Here is a 23098-nt window from a genome sequence, read left to right as displayed (position 1 = left end):
AGACAGCTAGCTGCTCATACAAACATTTGGTGAATTTCACTGCTTTTAACCTTCTGCCTCTGTATGAATTGTAAGCCTTTCACAGAAGGTTCACAGTACATTAAACTTTTTAAAAGAACTGTACTGTCTCCATCACAATAAAAAGCTTATCAGTTACTGTTATTCAACATGCAAAATGAAATAACCTCAAAGATAACATTCTAAGGTTTGAAAGGTCAAGTTTAGTTTGCAGTACTTCAAAAAAAAAAACACACATGAATTTTGATAGTGAGAACTAGCATCTCCATAAAGCTGACAAGGTTGATATTCTTGAGGACAAAATCTGTTACTAATATAAGTAGAAGTGGTTTCACTACATGACTGAATATTTAAATAGACAAAGCAGTCAGGAAATAGGTTCAACCCTCTACTGTATGAAGCCTGATAAGTGCTTGATGGTTTAAGTGTTTATTGTTTATGCTGCTGGAAGCAATGAAGCCGGGAACATTAGTGTGATATGCTTACAAAACAGACAGTGAGTTCAAATGGAAGGCAAGAGCCTACTTTAGCTAAAAGAATAAAACCAACCAAAAATAACAAATGTTTAGAGCCACAGAAAATATTTATTATCAACATTAATTTGTGCTATGTTTTATTTCTCTATACAATGTAACTACTGCATAGCTTTCATAGCTGGAAAAAACTTGAAGAATCACTTATAACCAAGATGTACACAAATGAAAATTATTTTATCACCTGTCCAACATACATTCAGTGTTCCTGAGAAACTACCATATCTTAATTGAAACCGCAAAATTAAAACACCTCAAGTTATTGGAACTAATCTGTTACTACTGCTCTAGGAATGTTATTTTTACTGTCACCATATTTAGTTTAATCCCTTGATACTGGAATCTCCTTGAAGCCCACCACTTATCTCAAAAGCATCAATGCAAGTTAGAGGCAGCCCAAGTCTGTCATTTGCAAATGGAAAGTGAAAAGAGGGAAAAATGCTATCACATAATGGTACAATACTGTTTTTAAAGCTGTTCATCAAGCTCAAAAATATCTGAAGTTTGAATTACTAGGGACCAATGTCCAGTTTTGCATCAGAACAGTTCTAGGAAGCATACCAAAAAAGGAAAGCTACCAGTGTAAGATGTATTTGTAGAAAAATGAACTAGGCTGACCAAGCAGATAATTTTTCCTTTTTTATATAAATCTTATGTCCCATATGTAGTCCTGAAGCTAAATAATTTTAAAAGGTCAACAGACTAGTAATACTAGATTATGTTTCTTCTAATAGAAAAAGATGTTTATTTTTAAATCTTCAGCTCTTCTAAAACTGAGATAGATGTCTATTCCTCACAAATAATAGTAAGTGAATAAATTCATGTACCTTAAAATACAGTTCTCCACTTTCTAATATCATGGTGTGATATGACTTTTGCTGAACTGTAGAAAAATGAAGGAAACTATAGCAATTTGATTACAAATTAGTAATCACAGCTTGACTTGATAGAAGGAAAACTACTTGCCTGTTGACTTAAAGCATCTTTTTAAATGATGTGCTAAAAGCTAATTTCAGCATTTTTTTTAAGCTGCATTTCTTATGACAAACATTAAGCAGCGCATATTGACAATTACAAGTCACAAACTGAAGCTGTGTCAGTTTCACAAGTCTTGATCTAAAAAGTGAGAAAGGAGGATCAAAAATTATGGTATTAATCTAGTATGCAAAACCGATCAAACTGAAATAGAACATATCAACACTAACTGTCCTATATCAACAGCACTTTAGTTCAAATAAATGAATACATGTTCTTGTAACTGCAAATAGAACTTCAGTGCACAGCTTTTACACTTTTGTATATATAAAACTGAAAAGTTTTTTTTTTTTTTTAAATGACATCAAGACATAGTGAAGCATGAAGCATTTAATCCTTTCCCTGACAAAAAAACCCTAAATACTAGAAACCCCCTAGAAATCTAAACACAGTATAACCGGTCACTTCTTATGTCTGCATAGTGTTAGCAGATACATATCTAAACACAGCTTTACGCATTCAAGCATCAGTAACTACTTCTGTATATAACAAGCCTAAACATACTTATTACCTCACATTAACGTTAGCCCTTTACTGCTTTGAGGTATTATGTAGAAGCACTATTAGGATGGAAGACTCTCCTCTTTTCAAAAAAATATATTCCTTTTGCTTAGTACTGTTTTCCTAACTAATCCATAACATGTATTAAAAAAAAGTTACACAATATAAATAGTTCATCTTATACAAACCTGGTATTTTCAAAAACCACCGTAATTCCTCATGTAAAAAAAAAAAAATCACCTTAAGTAAATAAAACATTGCCTTGAATTTAAAATCATTCCAAAGGAGATAACCAGCTAATCTTAACACACCAATTCTTCAGTTTTCTGAAAGGAACATGCTTCCATTCTAGATAGTACTCTGAATACTATTAAGCAAGGTACAAGAAATTAGTATGGCAGGGAACACAGCAGAACAGCAAACAGCTAAAGTTGGTCCCRGGCAACTCACATTAAAAGGTAGTTTATTCAGAACTCCTCCTTCCATGGACCAGCAGAAAGAGTGGCAGAGCATTTTCAGGATTGTTCACTGAAACTTCCTAGGACAAACTTGACCCATCCCAGGAAAAAGAAAATTAACTAGTTTTCTCAAGGCTACTGCCAATTAAGAACATAATCTTAACATGATAAAGCAAACTGGAATTATTTTAGTTAGCTATGGCATTTCCCCCCCAAAAATAAAATGCATGAGACTTGATTTGACAATACCAAATTCTTTTCCATTTTGTAATTGCTGACTTTTTTCCCCAATTACTGCAGTCTGCATTATAAGCAGCCAAAACCAAAGTCAGGATGATGAGTATAGCTGCGATATTTTAATCTGTTCTACGCAGTAGGCAGTGAGCTCTGTATGCTCACAGAAAAGCAGTGCGATTCCTGGATCTCCCTCATGCTCTCCTTTTATGGCTCTGGGCAACTCTTTCTGATCTTGCCAATCTTCAGTTTTTCCCTCAGAAAAACAGGAATGAGGTTTTAGCTTTCAAAATGCTCAACTTACAGGAAAAAAAAACAGACCTATGCTCAAAACCAGGTTATTTTACCTGCATCTGTTCTATCCCTGAGATCTTAGTTAAGAAAAGGGTTCCTAGTAGTTTCCTTTCGGGAACTGGAAGGTGTCTAAGACGACACATCCCATTCATTACTCCTTCACAGAGTGAGGGCCAGTACTTTTTCTTGCAGCACATGGTATTAGTTAATTTGTTCCATTTCCACTATATGTCCCATATAGTATATGGCTCTAAAAAAATACTTCTCTGCAAAAAAAAGTAGAAGTGAAGTTTGCAGTAACTCAAGGGTGTCCACAGAGATTTAAGCGAGGCTACCTGTCACTGCTGAAAAACCCTTAAATACAACTCTCACTTACTGCTGTTAAAAATTAGTATTATGCCACAAAGAAACATCTATTGCATGATGCCTGCACTAAGAAACTGAGCTTCCCCACTCCAGCCCTAGGTCTATTCCTTACTACATGATTAAAGTTGCTGGTGAATAAACTACTGCATATTTAACAGATATAGTCCTGCCTAAGAAAATGTTTTAGTCCTAAACTTAAGTATTGCAAATATTTTGAACATCAGTTCAATTTAAAGAAGAAAAGTGTCTTCCAGGGAATCATGATGACATATACTAATATCATGCAGGTATCAAGTGCACTAGATTCCCAAGATGCTTGAGCTTCAGCATTTCCTTGAACCACTAGCCCCCAGATTCCAGGGGGGTTCCCCATAGCCAAGCTGCTCTCCAAGGCATGCATCCCCCACAGCAAGGCAGCAGGGGAGGATCTGGCCTGTTCTGTCCCCCATGACAGCTGTGCAACCTGACAGTCTTCCAATTAAGCCAATGACACCAGTGCACCCTAGTGCCTTTAGGTGGATTGCACAGGTGTCGCTGACTTAATTGGAAGATAGCAGGGCTGCACAGCTGTCAGAGGACATTAATTTGGCCTGTAGGATTTGCATTCATGGTAGCAAAGATGCACAAGAGTGAAAGATCCCAGGTTGGCTGTCATGGCCCAAGCTGAGTTTGTTGGTATGACAATTAGCAGGTGGAGAAGGGAAAAAACACCCCACCCACTTACAGGCCATAGTCTCTCCAGTGTCAAGTTCCACTCACAGCCATAACCATCTGCTCCCCTATTCTCAAGGTACCCCAGAACCAAAGCTGGTGTAATTTATGCCAGCTGCTTCTGGGGTCCTCAAGCAATTTCATGCTGAGAACTGGCTGTTTGTGGACCTCCCTACACCTAAGAAAAATCATACAGAAGGTCCTACACCATTTAGCTGAAGGCTGCACACGAATACTAGAGAAATTCTTACCTGTGGAGTAAGGATTAGACAGTGTCACACAAAAGTCACCCCCATCCTTCTGCCCCCTTCCCCTCCCAGAAGAGGATGCTGACCAAATACAACATGAAACTTTAAATCTGAAGTGCAATATGTACTCTACAGCAGAATTTGTTTTAGAGATTCTTATTTTTAGGAATACTAGTTTGAAATAAAATGCTTCAGTAGATCAGGATACCTACATGTTAAATACATCTGTTGTAATTTGTAGTCAGATGACTTAAATCAATTCAAATATTTTATAAAAAGGTCAGTCGCCCTCCTTCTTCCTGCTGAAATTTAAGTTCTCTCATGGTGCAGTAGAGTGCGCATTAAAGAGAACAGAAGGATCTCAATTCCTGAAGTGGGGGAGGTCCCCCACTTCTCAAAGTCTGGACAGACTCATGAGTCTCACTGTGTATTATGAATCCACTCAAACTTTCATCTTCAGACAGGTTGTCTTCCCTCACACTGTTTTCATTGCTAACAACAACAACAAAAATCATTTTCCAACCTTCTCTACTCCCCACCATTTAAACTGCGTTTTAGAAAAAGAAACTTGGAAATAGAAGAGAATTTTCAGACTCCATTCCAAGTAGTTTTGTAGCCAAATGCTAGAAGTTAAACAGGATACCCCAAACATCAGTTCTTAAGATTAGTCTTCCAGTAGTTTATCTTAGGCAACTATCCTACTCTCCAAGCATACCCTACTTTTGCTTCAGCCCTATAGCATGGAAAAAAACTGAAGAGCACCCAGCACCCATTCTAAGCCAGCCTGTTCTGGCAAGAGTTGCTCCAACTTACTTTTGCCAGAAGGGCTGGATCTCAGATGTATTCCAAAGAAGATAAAAATCTGAAATCCCAAATATGTTAAGTCTTATTATAAATAACCTGGGATTAACTTTTCCATCTTGAAAAGCCTGTCAAGTTGTATTTCACTAAAATCACTGCAGAATTATAGTAGTCAAGTGTAATTTGTCCTACAGTGTGGCTCATTGTTTGTGCTGATCTTTATCTGAAACTGTATCTGAACGTGGCCCAGAATGGTAATTTCTAACTGGCCACAGACACTTCACTTTACAGGACATTTTATTACAATTTTGCCCAAGAGATATCTAGGAATATGTTTGAAGAAAGCACTCTTCAGACAAGTTTATACACATTTCACTTTTAAAACAATTCAGCAATTCAGAGAAGTTTGCAAGGGATTAACACTGTATATTATACTGATGTCACTGTAATTGTGCTACTTAAACATCTGCACTGAAATTAATAAACTATTGCCATATCAATAAAATAGCAGTTGAACTGAAGATTAAATGGTTTCTCACATTTTGATCAAAACAATAGAAATACTGACATACTGTGGCACAAAATTAGTATAAATAGACTTTATTGAAGTCAGTACCTTTGTACTGAAGCTGAAGATTGTGTCTACATAAGCACAAGTTGTAACATTTCACAACTTCTAAAAGGAATGTCAACAATTACAACGATCATGCATACCATGGTCGATAATCACATTTTTAGAAGCATTTTCAACCATTTCTAAAGAAATGCTTATAACATTGTTATATATAGAACTACTTTCAATAAACTGCAAAACATTGATCAGCTTTTCCAGTATGAGCTACAGTGTCAACACAAAAGGGAGGCATAAATGTTTAATTTATGAAATCAGAATGGAATATTTACTGTAAAGAAAAATTAAAAAGCTTTCAAATAAAGGCCATTATTGAACCAAAGTGAAGAGCACAACTTGAACTTTGAATTCATTCATCTTTTAAAGCTGTCCTCTGAATAACTTCAGTTCAAAGCATAAATTCAGTACTGTGAGTATTCCTTGGACTGAAGTTTGGCAATGATGCGGTCCAACTGTCTCTTTGCTTCACACTGTGGAAAATTGCTCATGTCATAATATTGAGGGGCAATTTTCACCAGCCTGTCAAAAAAGGAGAAGGTTGTTACTAATACTCAAATTTTAAGATGCATCCTATAGAAATTCCCCAACTGAGTGAAACAGAAAGATTACCCATTCTTTTATTTTCAACTCATCTCATGAGCCCAACATTAATGAAAGGTTACATGCATTCACAGATGTTTAAATTTCAGTTGTATCCTGTGCAAGTGCCAAAGTCCAAAGCAAAAAAGCAGCACTTAATTGTAACAAGAAATCCTCCTGCTCTGCCTGATATCCCTTACAGACCCATGTTTCTGCTTTAGCACATGCAGAAACACCCCACAAAGTCAGCTTAATGTAAAAGTCCAGAAGGTACAAAAGACCATCTAAATATCAATTTGTGTAACAGTCCAAGCTTAGCTGTTTTAAGCTTAAAAATGCAACCAAAAAAAAAAGGTGCTACGATCCTGGAGGCCAGCCTTTAGGTTATACAGTGCCTATTCAGAAAGAAGAGATCTACAGAAGAATTCAAACCTGTATTTTCCATTAAAATACTATACACAATGGTGTACACAACAAGTCTCCTGGCTTACATGTCTTCTGTGCAACATCAATTTCAACAGCAGGTAGAAAAAMTTCCCTTATCCCCAAAGCTTACAATCTGGCAGTCACCTCTGAAGATGGATGAGATGATTCAGACCTCCACTGGTCTGCTGAGGATCAGACCTCTCATTTCCTTGATATGCATTCTACTGATTAGATATTATGACAAGGCAGGTTTTACCAAGATTACCACCTCTTTCATTCACAGTATGTTAAAAAAAAACCCTGAATCCTGTTCAAATCCTTAAAAAAAAAGTTAGAAATGCCTACTCCCAAGAGAAGTTCTAGATCTTGTGAACAGAGGCATCTGCCAGTATCTAACTCAGGTACACAGATGGGTGCTAGGACATATCCCCAAACTTAATATTTTCAGCTGACTAGCACTCCAGGCAGCTCCTACCCAGCAGGCTTACTAAAGTGTTTAAGTCGAACATTTCTCCATGCACTGCATACAGACCTGGGCACCTGAGTTTTACACAGAACTCACAAACAGAAACAAGTATCTACCAAGAAAATTTTTAGTCATCTGCAAGTTCATAAGCCCAGACCACTGCCATTACCCAAAACATTTAAACAATATTAGCTTTGTGAGAAGTGAAAGGAATATTCTCAATTTTAAAAAGGGGAAAAAAGTTTTACAGTAGGTCATCACTGTTTTGAGACTTTTTGCTTACCATTCTGGCTTGATGTCTGTACATGTCCGAATGTAGTTCTTTGTTGTAAGGACAAACTCATTATAAAGCACCCATTCTGGTTTATGATCAAGAACAGTAGAAGGATGCAACTGCACCACTTGGTTGTCCTTTACTGTTAAGTAATGCCCTGTTCGTTCCAAATGCGCCACCTATGTAAAAAGACATTCTTTCATTACCACACAAATTCGTACATAACCCCAACTTTCAAACCTCATCTGAATTTGGCACATTGATTATTGCAACTATTCAGTTTCTTTTATACACAAAAACCAAATTTTTTGCTAATTGCCACAATAAACATATATACTAATAAACAGTTCAAGCAACATACAAAAATGGTCAATAGTCCTCACCCAAAGAGAATAATCATTATTAGAACAGCAGCAACGCAAACAGAAGTATTGGAAGGAAGTATTTATTGGACAGGTTTATAACATCATACAAAGTCAGTGGTCCAACACAAATATGTACTTCAAGAACTTCATTGTACTAGCTTCTGTAGGACCAGTAAGCTTCAAAGCATCCTTTTAAGTTTTTGTTAATGTAGTGTTCTAGTAATAACTTCACTGTTACCTATATTATTCTACAAATCCTCTTGTTGAGGAACAGCCTTGTTACAGCATGAGCTTCAGAGCTGAAAAATGTAGGTTCAGCAACACACTTCTGCTGTGACCTTGGTAGAAATCAATTAACCTCTCTCTGACCAAGCTCTTTGCTTTGTGAAAGGGAATAATGTCTACCTCACTGAGATGTTCTGATATCTAGTTCATTAAGATTTGGTAAAGCAGTCAGTTATCCTTAAAAGGATATCCTCTCTAAGAATAGTTAACCTAATAAAAGAGGTAACTAAAATTAACCTTTTGTTATTAATAATTCAAGATTATCTCAGTATTTACTTCAAGATATATATACACACACATCCCTGTAAAAGATTAAGCAGAACAGACCATAGATAAAAGAGTATGTTTTGAAAGATACATATTTCTATTCATTTCATCATTAGCTGTCTTCCCTTACACATTGTACTTCATTGGAGAAATATACCTAGAATTAAGGAAACATCCGCCCCTGCCTTTTTATTTTTTTGCTAGTCCAAGGTGAATTCCATATATTAGCTTAAAATCCCAAGATTTCTGRAGCAATACCTACCTCACATTCTAATTTTAAGTAAGGACATTTCCTTAACAACAAATTATGTATTTTAAATAGAGCATGTGCTTTTCTTAAATATTTTGTGACACTACTATCTAGAACATGCTTTGCTAGTGGAAAAAAAAGTATTTCAATAGTCTGCAAATCTTTTTCACAAAAGCTCTGAAACCACACTATTTTATTTCAAGTTTGGACAGCCAATAGAGGCTCTTTTAAATGGAGATTAACAGGGCACTGCCTGTAACAATTTAAGCTCAATTCCATCTAACTCAATCCAATGTTTGCAAGATTAAATAGCAGTATAGTGGCAAGCCAGACTAGACTAGAAACTCATCCATCTCAGACCTGTTTAGCACAGTCATTAACATTTATGTTACTCTAGGATTATGCCTGTTTTTAAAGGAGATTTGTTTTTTTCTTAAATCAATTCAATTTTTTCAGATGGAAGTAAAACATGTGTACAAGAGTCTTTCAGTGCATTTTAGCTGTTTCAGTTCTATCTATAAAAGGACAGAACAATCCACTTATTTAAATTTTATTCTAGGAAGCGGTGTTCTCTTAAATTTAAAATCAATACAATTTACCTTTATCACCTCAATCTTGCTTAGCTCCATTAAAATCTGTAAAGTCTCACCCTCAAGTTTTCCCCAAAGGCACACTAAAATTTCCTTCCCCCCCCCCCACTTATAATTATAGTAAAAAGTCATATTTCCTGTTTACTTTGTATAATTCTGAAGTGAATACATAGATTCTAAAATAACCAATTAAACATATCCACCAAAAAAAAGAACAGAATTACAAGAAAGTATTACCTATATTCAGCCATTTCCAGGGTAGAAAAGGGACTGGAATAACCCCAAATAAGAAAAAAATGTCTTCTTAGAAGACAGATGTCAGGGATAAATCACCTTCAAGTGGTTAAAAAATACTGTGACTTATTTCAGTCTTGAGCCAATAGTGAGCTACAGTATTTATCCTATTTACATGTTTCTATTAAGTATACTTGTTAGCTTACAGATGAATTTCAGGTTCACTGATGGAAACACTCCATACTGAAATACGCACAACAAAACTATGGCTCCACAGCAAGCAATGATCTAACTGCCAGCTACCGCATTTTCCTGCTCCCTCCTGGACTAAGCTGTTTCAGTGCAGCTGACAAAGAGCTAATTCCGGTTCTTTTCTGAAGGTGTCAGTGTTTTGCCAGATCACTATGCTGAAAGAATGCAGAATGGGCTCAGAGAAGCACCAAGCTTGACATAAGGGAGGGAACAAGGATTTGGGGGGTACAGCATATAAACTTATGCTCCTTTGAACCCATGCTTGCAGCCAGTTCAGGTGCCTATGAAAATGTAATGTCATGACTCTCTAATGCCAAAAAAGGGAAGTCTTGCATTTCCTGCCTTTCCTGCTTGTAGCTATATGATCTGATCCCTCCCTCATGCAGATTCGGATGTTTGTTGGACCCTTCAACAATATAACTCACTGACTTGGCAGAGAACTTCAGCTGTGTTTTCTGCTGTTTTATTTAGTTAATTAGGTTAAATCCAGCTGAGAGGGAGGTCTCATGCAAGGGCCAGCACAAGACGAACAGCAGGAGCTGGGAGCCAGGAAGGATGGAAAAATGAACCGTCTAGTGGCATGGGTGAAGTGTATCCTAAATGAATTGGGGCGGGGGGGGGGGGGGGGGTCAACCCCTTGCTGACACCAGATGTTCTTGACTTGCTAACTAGAAGAAATAACATTTCATCTTACAAAAAAAAAACCACCTTCAAACTCGCATCTCTATGGCAATTAAAACAAGCACTGCTTCACTGCAAAAGTTGTCTAGACATTTTCTTGGATAAGAGAAAATAGGCTGCAAAGAAAAAGATGAATTCCTCTGTACCCCCTCGCAAGAATTCAAATGGGAAACAGGCCTATAAAGCCTAAATATTTTACCAAGAACAGATTCTTTGCTAATGGATGCTATGAAATGAGTTAATGGAATAAAGAATCCATAACAAATATGCTATGAAATCAGACACCTCTTCAATTAGTTTTCACATAGCAAAAGAAAAAACCCTAGGCTTAATTTCTTCAGCAATGTCTCCTACAGATATTTTAACTGGTTTGTCTTTTGCAGATGTGGTTTTATTTATGTTTTACCTTCATCAGACTTGAGAATGACACCTGGATAACCAGGCAGCACTTCTCACCAAATAGTATGCCAAATGACAACTCTCCCTCCAGTACATTTTTCAGAGTATAAAAATCATCAGCTTCCACAGAAACTATAGAATTATAAAATGCATTTCTATCAAATGCAGTCAGGAAGAAGCATTTTTCGGACTGGTTTCTTCACACAAAGAACTGCACAAACACGATTCTAGAAAGAGCCAGACCAGCCAATTCACTGGTAATTTACAGACACTTATAATGCTTTTATCAAGATGACAAATCCACACAGCAGAAGTGGCCGCCACAACATCTGCCATCATAAAAAAAGTATTTAGTTCAAGTCCTGTAATACAGGTTTTGTGGCTGTCACAATTTTATTAAGAATGAGCCCCCCTCCGCTCCCCCAAACACACACCCCTCCCCTTAGAACTTAAAGTGTGCTATTACCTATCATGCCACAGAACCTAGAGGGCCCATCCTGGGGTCTTGAGCCAAAGACAAACACCATAAAGCCAAATGCACTTAAAAGGACAAAAGCAAAAATCGTATAAAAAATAAGACCCATCTTTTATTAAATTCTTAAAGCCATTATGTCTGGAGAGAGAGTCTTGATAGTTTAGAGAAATAAGAGTTTCCTCTGCCTTTCCTTTTTAGACAAAAATAAGGATGCTAGTACGCAGCAAAGGAGCAATGTCTGTTGCTTGGATTTCTGAAATTCCTACTTGAGCATCATGCAACACTAGTTTGAAACTTTAATAGCTTCGGAAACATTCTTCTGCATTCTTTGAAAAGAGAAATGAATACCCTTAAAGGCACCGATGACCATCTTCATGTTGTGGATTACCATTCTGTTACTGTAGGAGCCTGATTATGTATGTTACAAAATATACACATTTTATACACTGAGTAGCCCCAAAGACTAAGTCTTGGCAAGAATGAGATTTTAAATAGCAGTCCAATCATCTGGCATTCAGCAAGATGAGAGATTTTTTTCCACATAACTGAGTGACTGTTTTGTTTTATTCATAGAGTTTAAAGCCAGGTAAGGACTATCAGGTCATCTTAACTCCTTGTATGTCACAGGTCATTTAATTTCATCCGCTGTAATGACCCTAATATAACCTGTGTTTGACTAAACCATGTTTTCCAAAAAGGTAGTCGGGCTTGACTTGAAGACAACCCAGGAGAGTGGTGTCTCCACCACACACTACAGTAGTTTGTTCCACCTTGAAATAGATTTGACTTCATTTTTCAGTTAATTTTTGTTCTGCCTTCATTACTAGATTGGAAATGCATGTTTCATACAGCATTTTCCCTTCGAAAATGCAAACAATTCTACTCTCAGATCTCATATATGATAAAAAGCAAGTTCTTTAAAGTACAATGTAATAAGCCATTCCTTTTATCTCCAGCTTTACAAGTCAAACTGTTGCTTTTTCCCCTCCTACCCCCTCTGTTTTCTATTTTATTTTCAATAAGCAGTTTCTTAATAATTTAGCAAGCACCACATTTACTTTATTTTATATATACTGTGCATATTCTAATGTGTGATGCTGAAATAGTGAAAAAAGGCAATAAAAAAATCTAGTGAACTGGAAGAACCTGGGAATCTAGCACAAAAGATACTTCACTTGTTGGGAAAGATCTATCATTCCAGAAGTTTTTCCAGTATACAGAAGGCTGTGATCTTGTAGTACTATTCTCTATTCCCTTTCCCAGACTATAAGAGATTTACTGGAATTCAACTTTGCATTTTAAATATGAAAGTTAAAGATGATCAGTCAACCAGCTGAACTTCAATATTTGTCAGTCACTGGCAGATAAGAGAAGGAGGGCAAATTTGCACTACTTGTTACAATTATACAATTAGCACTATTCCAATATTTTAATACATTATTCTACAGATCTGCATTGTCAGACATCAACCAAGGGTCTTGATTAGCAGAAAATCTTACAGCCAAGATACAAATAAAATTTCAGTTTTTTTCAGGACAGTAGGCAATTAAAGTAGAAAACAATGCAGTCAAACTATTTCAGAAAGAGGGCTGCTACTGTTTTTTGCACTTCACATTGAATTTTTTAAACACACCAGTTTAAAGAATCAAATTATCTGCATGTGTTGCCTATGGGACTTACTACTTTGCATGCACACACTTCCTGCTGTAGGTGCACATACTTTGCAAATGCTCAGTCTTTGAATTCTCTGCATGTTCTATACTAAAAGCATAAAGACTGATGCATGCATCTCATTACTCAGGTTTTCTGAACAGCAGCCCCAAAAATATCAGAGCCTGAGCGACAGTAAAAAGAGACAATGTGCATACTGACTGTACATTTTTAAGTACTTCAGCTGCTGATAAATAACATCTCTTCTGAGCATTTGTAAATATAAATTTTCTACTCGAGGTTACTCAAAGCAACATGGAATTCATGAGAGAAGGTTCAGAATCAAAGTCAAGCAGCATCCAGACATCACACTATCACAGGGTTTAAAGGGAAGGACACTTAAGATAAAACAAGCTCAAACAGAGAAGGAGAGGGAAACTGCCAATATCTCTGACTCCAAATAGCTATGGCAGACCTGTTGAGGTTATGTCTTGATTCAGCCCAAAAATTTAATTATGCATTCAGGGTAAGGGGGTAGGGGAGAACCTTTGGATTATGTAAACAAAAACCTGAGAAGATTTCTGGAAAAGCTTCTATTTTCATCAGCATGAGCCTACTACTCTATTCACAGCAAGAATATGCAGTGGTATCTCAAACTCCTGAGCAGTAGAAGTTTTGATTGAACAGCTACAGAATAATTTGTTGAATAAGGCAGAGTTGCATACAGTTTACAGCAAGATTTTGGGATAAACTTACAAGGCAACTTATACAGGGGGAAAAAAGACCCTAAAATGAGGGTCTGCTATTGTTTTCCTATTTATCCCTAATCCTTCTTACCTCTAGTACAGACACCACAGATATGAAACACCAGTCAAACAGTGATTCCATCAAGAAAGTGAAGCCTATGTCTAGATATCAAGGCAGGATCGGATCTCCCTCCAAGTATTTGGTCAGGTAACTACCTGAGCTCTTGAGGCTCGAGGAATTTCACTTATTCAATTGGACAATGACGACTCACCATAAAAAGTTTGGCAGTAATCTGTAACAGCTAACACTGATAATATTGAGGCATATGTTACACTGCCGATTTCATTCTATTGGTAAGATACTCTTGAACAGTAGTCTTTTACACCCTGTGACAATGTCAGATCAAAAAAACTAACTATTGATTCACCAAATAAGTGTTTTTCTGCTATGGATGTGAAACTACACTACTTGGATTTATCAGAAGAACAGGTTCACTCTACCTCTGAGAAACATAAAACATACTCTGACAGTGCACCAACTTCCAAGGGCATGTCCTCTTACAGGCCCAAAGAGAGGAAGGCATAGGGTACTCTGCCAAACAAAAGCGAAGCTCTAGAAATCAGACTTGCCTCAGCCAGCCTGGGGCCTGATAAGAACAGCTGGGCAGAACTGCTTTGTCTTGCAAAGGTTCACAGAATTAAAGATGTAGGTGGGAAGGCATGTTAAAGTTTCCCTGATGAAAGATTAGGGAAGCACAAATCAAAAGCATGGACTGAACAAAATAACCATAAAAAAGTCTTAATCTCCCATTCACATTACAGGGAAATGCACTTCTTAACATTGACGTATGTGTATTCTGAAAACCCAGAAATGTGTTTATGCTAGAGATATGGCTGGCTTACCGGCCCTGGGGAAGACTGTCTCCTCAGGTTTTTCTGTTTGTTTTTTAAAACATACCTGGTGCTTGAGTCTGTGTCCCAGTCCAGATGTGGTAAACAAGCACCCGTCAAGCTGCTTAGCATTCTAAGCTGCACGTTCTAAGCACTGACCAGTAGTGTCTTTTCAACAGGTAAGTTTGTGTACTCAAGTATCACCTGAGTGCAGCCCAGGTGAAAAATTAAAAAATGCAATGGGCACTGGTCAGCCTTTAATGAAGGTAACAGTAACAACAAAGTTGTGTTTTCCAGAACTGAGATCTGAGGCTCTAGCAGAGACATTGCTGAGATGTATCAGAATGCACATTTGCTCGGGAAACATCTGTATGTCCATCACAGTGGTCTGGACTGGATAAGGATGAAGACTCCCAGTAGAGGGTCTATACTCCTGGGTTTGCAAGAGCCAGAAGGGGACTCTCTAGTTCCAGGTATAAGATGATATGCCGAAGAGGAAATACACAGCAGAAAGGAACTACGTCATAATAATAATAAAAAATATAAATAAAAAAGGACCTGAATTCTAACATAAAGCATCCGGGGGTAATAGTAGAGACTAGTTTCCATCTCCCATCCTGGTTCAGGAGGCAAATGAGTTACAAATAGCACACATCTTGAGACTGGAGACTTCCTCCAATACCAGCAGCATACAGCAAGGCTACCAAAGGCAAATACAAGGCTACAGATATACAACTTGAAGCCAGGCAATTTGAAGGTGGAGAGAAAATGAAATATTGAAAAGTTACAAAGCCAAGATTTAAAAGCAGCAGTTTGGATCAGTTCAATGTCAAGTCCTGGCACATTGCACAAAGGCATTCATGTTCTACATATGTACTGCTATTCCAAAGTCTCTCAGCTCAGGCACTTGTGACTCATATAATTTAAAAATGAAATGCAAACATGGAAAGCATGCAAAAGAAATTACTCCTCTCCTGTGAGAATTACATAAGTATACTTTCCCTATTTTTATCAGATTACAAATCATGAGAAAACTGGGCATATTTTGTAGTTTATATCTTTTTAACAGCTGCTTTAAAATATTTTATGAAGTTACCTCCTCAGTTACTCATAAGTTAATGGTCAATTCCTGACTGGTAATGGCAGAAAAAATATTTTGAAAATAGTAAGACTGTCTACAACTTGTCTTCCAAATACAAAATTGAACAATGTACTTCTTGACTAACAATCAACCTGACAAAGACTAAGCAATAATATATTTAGCCATCTATAATTTGATATAAATAGCATCCATGAAGTTGTGATAAATGGCAATAACCATACTAACACTTAAAGCCACAAAAGTTTCCTACAAGAATGCACATTTACCTGCATGAAATACCCAGTAACTAATGCCTTTCTTATATTGATGTAATAGTCTCGGCTGGTAAAGTCTGTGCTTCTACGAGGCAAATTAAATCTATCCATGATTCGTGACAGCTGTTGGCGTACATTGTCTGCAGACATCAGGGACCTGTAGTTAATGAAGTTGTCATAACACCACTGAACCGACTCATGATCTGCAACATTAAAAAACATGAATCAAAAATGAATATTTTATCCAATTAAAACAATAAAACAGCAACCAATTGATTGATCAGTCAGATGAACCAGAAAAAAAAAACCATAAACTTTTATAAATGATAATAGCTCTTAGCCTGTTCGCTGGATTTCTCGCATTAGTTAACTTGTCTAAATTGTTTTCTATTCAGGAGGCGTGTGGTCAGAACAAGCAAAAATTAGGGGGGTTTTTTGTGTGCATGATAATGCACACAGGAGCACTGCTGTTCTGCTGGAATACCAGACCAATGAATTTCTCACATTTTGAAAGCATCGGACGACTAGGAAAACTATCTTCCAAAGCTGCAACGTGAAGTGTAATTGGACATAAGGAGCATTTTAACTGTAGCATGCAATGAATATACAATATCGTTATGTACAACTTTCTTGTGTTTGAGAAACCAAGATGAACGCACAGTCTTTAAATTAACCATTCAAATAACTGTTTAAGAGCTAAACAAGCATACTAATCTAGCACTAAATGTGATACACCTCACAGAAGTTTAAGTGAATTTAGGTGACTGATAAAGTACAGAACCAGTAACACCTACAGAATTCCACATCTCTCATTCTGTATTAGCTAGACAGATTAGATATATGACAACTGATTCATTCTGTATACACTCAGATTTTAAGAGATGGATGTCAATGAAAGTAAGTTTTCAAAATCCGTCCTGAAAACTTGCARAGACAAGTACCACCACAGTGGTTTCAAGTTACTGTTTCTACTACTGGTAGCTCTAATAAAAAATCTGGCTCAAACCTGCTCTTACCATTCTCTCAGTATAAAACTATAGATGTTTAACACTAAGAAATCTAGTTCTCCCTACCAAATCTGTTACTCTTCAATGATGCTCTTCTAATCTTTGTCACTTCATTAATCTAAAAACTAGCTCTAACAAAATTCAACATTTAAAATTTACTCTTGCATAGAGAGATTCTATCCTTAATTTGCATTGAAACAAAGAAAGGTTACATAATTTGAGAGAATTTTAAGTTGTTTGTGCACATTATCCTACAGAATATATTTTAAACAAAGGATGAATGCAGAAAGTCTTACAGGTCATACAGCAGAATCATTATGGTTAATTAAAAGTACCTAAATGGGTTACTTTCCATGCCATTTGAACCATGCACTTTAGATGATCCATAACTAATGTTTTATACTGTTCTAGATACAAACAGTATCTGCATTTTTATTTCCTGATCTTCCATACCAGAAGTAAACTCAATTTCACAGTTAAACTGAACAAGATTCCCCAAACAATTCCTTCCCTGAAAAACCTTGCTTCACTCAAACAAGACATTATCAAACTCTGGTAAATACAGAATATAATTTATAAATAAAAGTGACTAGGAGATCTATTCTGGAAATGAAACGTAATTCCTTGGTGTTCAGTTCATCTAACTAGGTGTGTCACCAGCTCCTCTCAAAATATGATAAAAGAATACTAAAGATGCCTAAATTCAATACAACTGAAAGTAAAGTATCTCCTTCCCCTCTCCCTTCCCCCCCAATACAGATTTGATTCTGACAGATACTAACAAAGGACTTGGTTGGAATTTGAGTGGGGAAACAAGGAAGAAAAAGATGGTGCAAATACTACTGATAGTTCTGCACATAGCCACTTTCCTTAAAAACTGATAGCACCTGTTCTTCACTAAGATATATTCTGGTAGCAGAAAAGTTTTGCACCTAAGGACTTAAGGACTGACAACTTATCATTCCGCAAGAGAATATTGACACGATTGTATTAGCTAAATCCTAATCAACATATAACAGTTTGTCTGCAGCACTGGAAAAGGATCCCCTCTAGTTAAAATTAAATAGCCTGTAAGTTTGTTTTTTTAATCTATTAAAAACTGGTATATTCTGCTATATTTATTTTGACAAAGTGCACGAAATTAGGAATAGAAGGAATTCTTACACAAAAGTTATGAATTACTGCTAGAACTCAAACTTTGCAGATATACAATGCTACAGTGAAAAAAAAAAGTAGCAAGTTGTTTTTCTGCCTGAAATATCAAAACCTAAAATCTTTCAAACTGATTTATTGTATCTGGAATTATTTCAACTCCAAAAAAGCCTACAAAGACCAAAGGGACTCTTGGGGACTGTGAGAAACAAAATTTGAACCTTATTTTGAATTAGACAAGGCTGTTTCACATTGTATATGGAGTCAACATTCACAGGAGCAGATTAAAGTTTTCCTGTATCCCAAGCATATGCCTTGACCATTTAACTGGCTGAAGAATTCTGTTAACTAAAAAAGATTAAGAGAAAACAAGCAGCAGACTGGCAAATGTCTCCAATTTGTAAATGCTGAGTAAAAGTTTCTCTGTTATTGTTCTGAAGTTTGAAGTCAGAGTTTTGAAGACCTTTGTTTGGACTTTCCCTATGCGGACACCCATGATTTTGAATTGCTACATAGTGATACAATGTCAGAATGTTTCAATGCAAAATTCCCAGATCAAAACAGCAATGAAAAGGAGCACCATGATTTTTTTACCCAGGGTAAAAATGTTGCTTTTTGTTTACTGACACACATGAAGTGCAACTAAAGCATCCAATTTCAACTTAACCTTCCTTAGCAATTAAGAGCACTCTTTTGACTTATAGCCAAGGTAAACTTGACATAAGTCACTGTTCAAAAAGCTACTTCTATAGCCATTTTTCAAGAGAACTCTTAGCTTCACCTGTATGTTTCTGTCTTTCTCAAGCTACTAAAAATACACTTGAACTATGCCATAATAGCACATTTTGCATAAAATCAATGCACAGAAGTGAGGTAAGTCAAATAACTTATGGAACCATATGATAAATTTATTTCTTGTTGATGCATCACCTTTTTATCTCTCAAGCTATCCCAAGGTCATATTTCAGAATTCCAACTGTATTTAGAAAGATAAAATTTAAGCTCTTTTGCTCTCAAGAACATCCCATTTCAGAATGTTTTTTTTGCTCTGCTCTCCCTTAGAAGTTACTAAACAAGTTTGCAGATTTTTCTGCAATTAATGTCAGATAACAAATTTCCAATATTTCTTAATTAAAGGAAAGCTTACTTCCTTCTCTCCAAGGTTACCCAGCATTGACTTAAAAGCCTGGCTTGTCTCCAGACCCAGCAGTTTATTATGGAATCCGTTGATCTGTTAGCTAGTTGTTTTTCCTCCTCCCAAGGAAAACAGTAAAAGAGGCAAAGAACTTAAACAGCTCTAACTTTTTTTTTTTTAAATTTAAAATTTAAGTTACATTAAAAAGCTCAAATTTTTAACTGTTCCTGGAAGCCAGGAACAAAAGTTGACAGCACAAAGTATTAAAAATATTTTGCTAGAACAGATGCACTTACTTTGTTTGAAAGCATGGTAGACATTCAGCAACGTCAAATGATCTCCATCTATGTGGGCAAATCTCATCTTGGCTTCATCTGCTGCTTTCTTTGCTTCCGTGGGGCGAACAAAACACTGTGGGACTAAACAAGGTTGGTATGGGCCCAACACAAACGCCCATATCGATGAGTCACGCATTCACAGATAGAGGAACAAGGCCTAGCTAGGTCAGTTCACAGAGCATAGGGCAGGGCAGGATGGCCTCCAACTGCATCTTGGACTGTTTACTACCTTGATTTGGTACATCAACACCTAACCACATCTGTAAGACAAGAGGGTTTCAAAGCTACAGAGTACCTGTTTATTTTTACTAGAACTGTAAGCAGGCATCAAAGTCTCTATTCTGAAGGCCATCAAGATTGCCTGAATATACTGGAAGGCTCAACAGATCTTTGTTCAAGACCCAGTGCTGATAGCTCTACCAGGAACCAGTACCACATAACAAATACTTTAATTACAAGCTTTTTTTCCTCAGTGAGCCTCTGTGGACAGAGTGCAGAAGGTAGTTCTGAAACTATACTGCACTAGCACAGTTTAAACAAACATTATTACAAGTCCGCTACTAGACAGAACACACTAAAGTTAAGTCATCTTCCCCAGATGGTATTGTTATCAGCACTGGTATACAGAAAGATATGCAAATGAAGGTATTAAGAAGTCTAAAGGTTGTGATGGTAGCGGTAGTGGTGGAAGGTTAAACCGTCCTTTGGCACTATTTAAAATAAAAATACCAATGTGATAAGCTATGTCTATCATCATATTCTCTTSCATAATCAGATTCCTTCTTACACTAACTTGAATCCAAAATTAGGTTTTAAGATTCCAAGTTCAGACTATGAAAGACCACAAATATCATTGCAGCCAACTTAATTCATGGTCTGTCAACATTCAATAGGTTTTTAACATCAATATTAATTAACAAGAAGTTGAAAGTAGTTATGAAGGAACTTAACTGCATAGAGATCTTAAACACCTCAAAACAGTCTGCCTCTTTACAGAGACCCCACTGCAGATAAAACTAAGTTTTTTGCATGTGTTAAGTTTCAATAATCTTAATGCTAAGATGCTACAAATCCTTTATTTTTCTAGCTCCTTGGGGCTATGTTAGCCTTACCATAATTGAAGTTCAATCTCATTAGAACACTTTTTTGCATCTCACCTGTCCCTAGTAGACGACAGCCCTGTGATTTTTTTTTTCCTTTAATCCCCCTAAAAGCCCCAAAACATTACACTTCAAGATTAAGTATGTCACAGGAGCTGAATACTAGATGGAATTTCAGTGAAAATACACACTGCAATAGTGAATCACATATTAACAAATCAGAAAGACCAATGCATTAAAGAAAATGGAAATGTAGGTGTGAAATAAACACCCTGTATTTTGGGTCCAATATTTGAAAAAAGATAAAGGGTATTTTAATTTCCAACTCAGGCTAATAAAAGGAAGCTTCAAGTTATTCTATGACTGACTTAACTCACTGTTTTGAATAGTTAATAGCACTTGCTGTATGAAAAAGCTGTATGTATGTGAAGCCTCACAGCAAGACACTACAGCGAATTACAGAATTTACACTTATACAAGACACCCTGACAGCTACAAACCCTAATGTGGCCTAGAAAGCTCTTATAAAAATAGTTTTAAACATGTATGATCATTTAATCTGCTCATGCACTCAATGCTATCCTTTCCTCCTTTCTGGTATTTAGCCCAAACTATTAACATGTGAATTGCTATCCAGAGTCAGACAATCCTTATGCGTAMTTAAGAGATCGCAACATACCATATTATATCATGCTGTGGCGGGGGGGGAGGAGGGAGGGAGATCAATAAAGTCTTTACTTTGGAAAATAGCCCTTACAAATACTGTGAATATTTTGTTTTCAAAAAGCAGATTTTTAGTTACTACCCAGATGGTAACCAGCTTCAAGTCAACTTTAAGATATTATTTACCATAATATTAATTGTGCCTCAAAACAAAAAAGTATTATAGGTTGGGAGAAGATAAATAGAAAAAGGAGTAGGCTAAATCAGATGAAGGCATCAGACAAAAATATTAAGACTTACTGTTCGTTAGTAAATTTCTGGGGTGAGGGAAGGCAGGGGGAAGAACAGAAAGACAGGCACCAACCTACCACCACCTCCGCAATTAAGCCTATCATTTAATCACAAAAAATTATTAGATTCTGCCCTGCCCATCTGCTCTGAGTCTGAACAATAACTCTGCAACAGACATTTTAGCTTGTTCTTAAAAACTTTCATATAAATATACTGTAAGACTAAACTGAAATAACAGATTTTACACTTAGCCAAAACATTGTTTCTAATCATCCAAGTTAAGCATGTAACCAGTAGCACATCTGCATTGTGAAGAGTCTGCTAAAAGAACAACAAACCCAAAAGAAACAACAGTAATTATGAATAAGAACAACCCCACTTTCATAATGGATTAAGCCTTGCTGCTTGCCCTATAAAGACTAAGTATAAAATGAAGTAGTTTCTATGTGACTGGGAATTGAAATGCAAAGCTTGTTCACCAAGATTTATCATCTCATCAAGATCTCCTTGACAAGCAGCTCTGCTCTGGCTCAGTGCTATTCACACAATGCAGCAGAGTACAGCTTTGCACACAGATTTATTGTTACAAATACACACCCTCCCCCAAGGAAGGTTTCCTCCTTCCCTTTAAGAGTAAGGGCTCCTCTTCAGCTTCACCACTTAATACGACTGAAAACATCACTTCATGTGTACCTGTACAAGTTTAGCAGTTTAATACAAATTATACTGTAATCCTTTTGGGAATATTGGGATTTATCGAAGTGCAGAGAAATGCACAATACAAAACAGATTTCCCTATCTTAAAAGCAGAGTGGCTAAGCTGACATTCCTGGTCTTGACTATAAGCCTAAAAAGGAAGTTTCTGTTCCACTAGCCTGAAATTCTTCCCTATATCAACTCAAATATATACATACTTTTAAGCAAGTTAAGATCAAACAGATTGACCATTTTATGCATGTTTATTCCTTAACTGTACTAATCATTAACTGCAGGTCAACATACAAATCCATAATGACTAAATCCCTATCTGAAGTTTTGAAACAGTTCTAGATTTATTAAAAATCTCTTTATAATGCTTAGACATTTGAGGTGGAAAACTCAAATTTTCCCCCAAACCGAAGATGTCTATTTTGCTTAACATCTTYCCCTGCTATTACCTGACAACATGGCAGTAATAGATAGGACCTCATTAGAACAGTTGTAGTCACAACTTGCAATAACCATTTTAGCCAGTTGTGGGTCCAGTGGAAATTCAGCCATCATGGATCCCAACTCAGTCAAGTCTCCATCATCGTTTAAAGCAGCTAGATAATTCAAAAGCTCTAAGGCTCTCATCAAAGTTTCAGGAGCTGGAAAAAAAAAAAATTATAGGTGTGTGTGTAGACATGCTAATCAA

General features: G+C 36.6%; 1 protein-coding gene across 1 annotated transcript in view; it reads right to left on the bottom strand.

The window, feature by feature from the left end:
* Positions 1-582: 582 nt before the first annotated feature.
* Positions 583-23098, bottom strand: part of DHX15 (DEAH-box helicase 15) — a 55924-nt gene continuing 33408 nt past the window's right edge. Inside the window, exons 10-14 of the mRNA XM_026071087.1 lie at positions 22860-23051; positions 19607-19729; positions 16029-16219; positions 7585-7754; positions 583-6349 (exon numbers count right to left, since the gene is read on the bottom strand). Of these exons, the coding sequence (XP_025926872.1) occupies positions 6232-6349; positions 7585-7754; positions 16029-16219; positions 19607-19729; positions 22860-23051 (794 nt within the window). The 3' untranslated portion in view covers positions 583-6231. The remainder of the gene's footprint in view (positions 6350-7584; positions 7755-16028; positions 16220-19606; positions 19730-22859; positions 23052-23098) is intronic.

Source organism: Apteryx rowi, unplaced genomic scaffold (assembly GCF_003343035.1).
Source record: "Apteryx rowi isolate R43461 unplaced genomic scaffold, aptRow1 scaffold_321, whole genome shotgun sequence".
NCBI lineage: Eukaryota > Metazoa > Chordata > Aves > Apterygiformes > Apterygidae > Apteryx > Apteryx rowi.
Note: the sequence above shows the minus strand (reverse complement) of the source record. Positions and strands in the feature narration are given on the sequence as shown.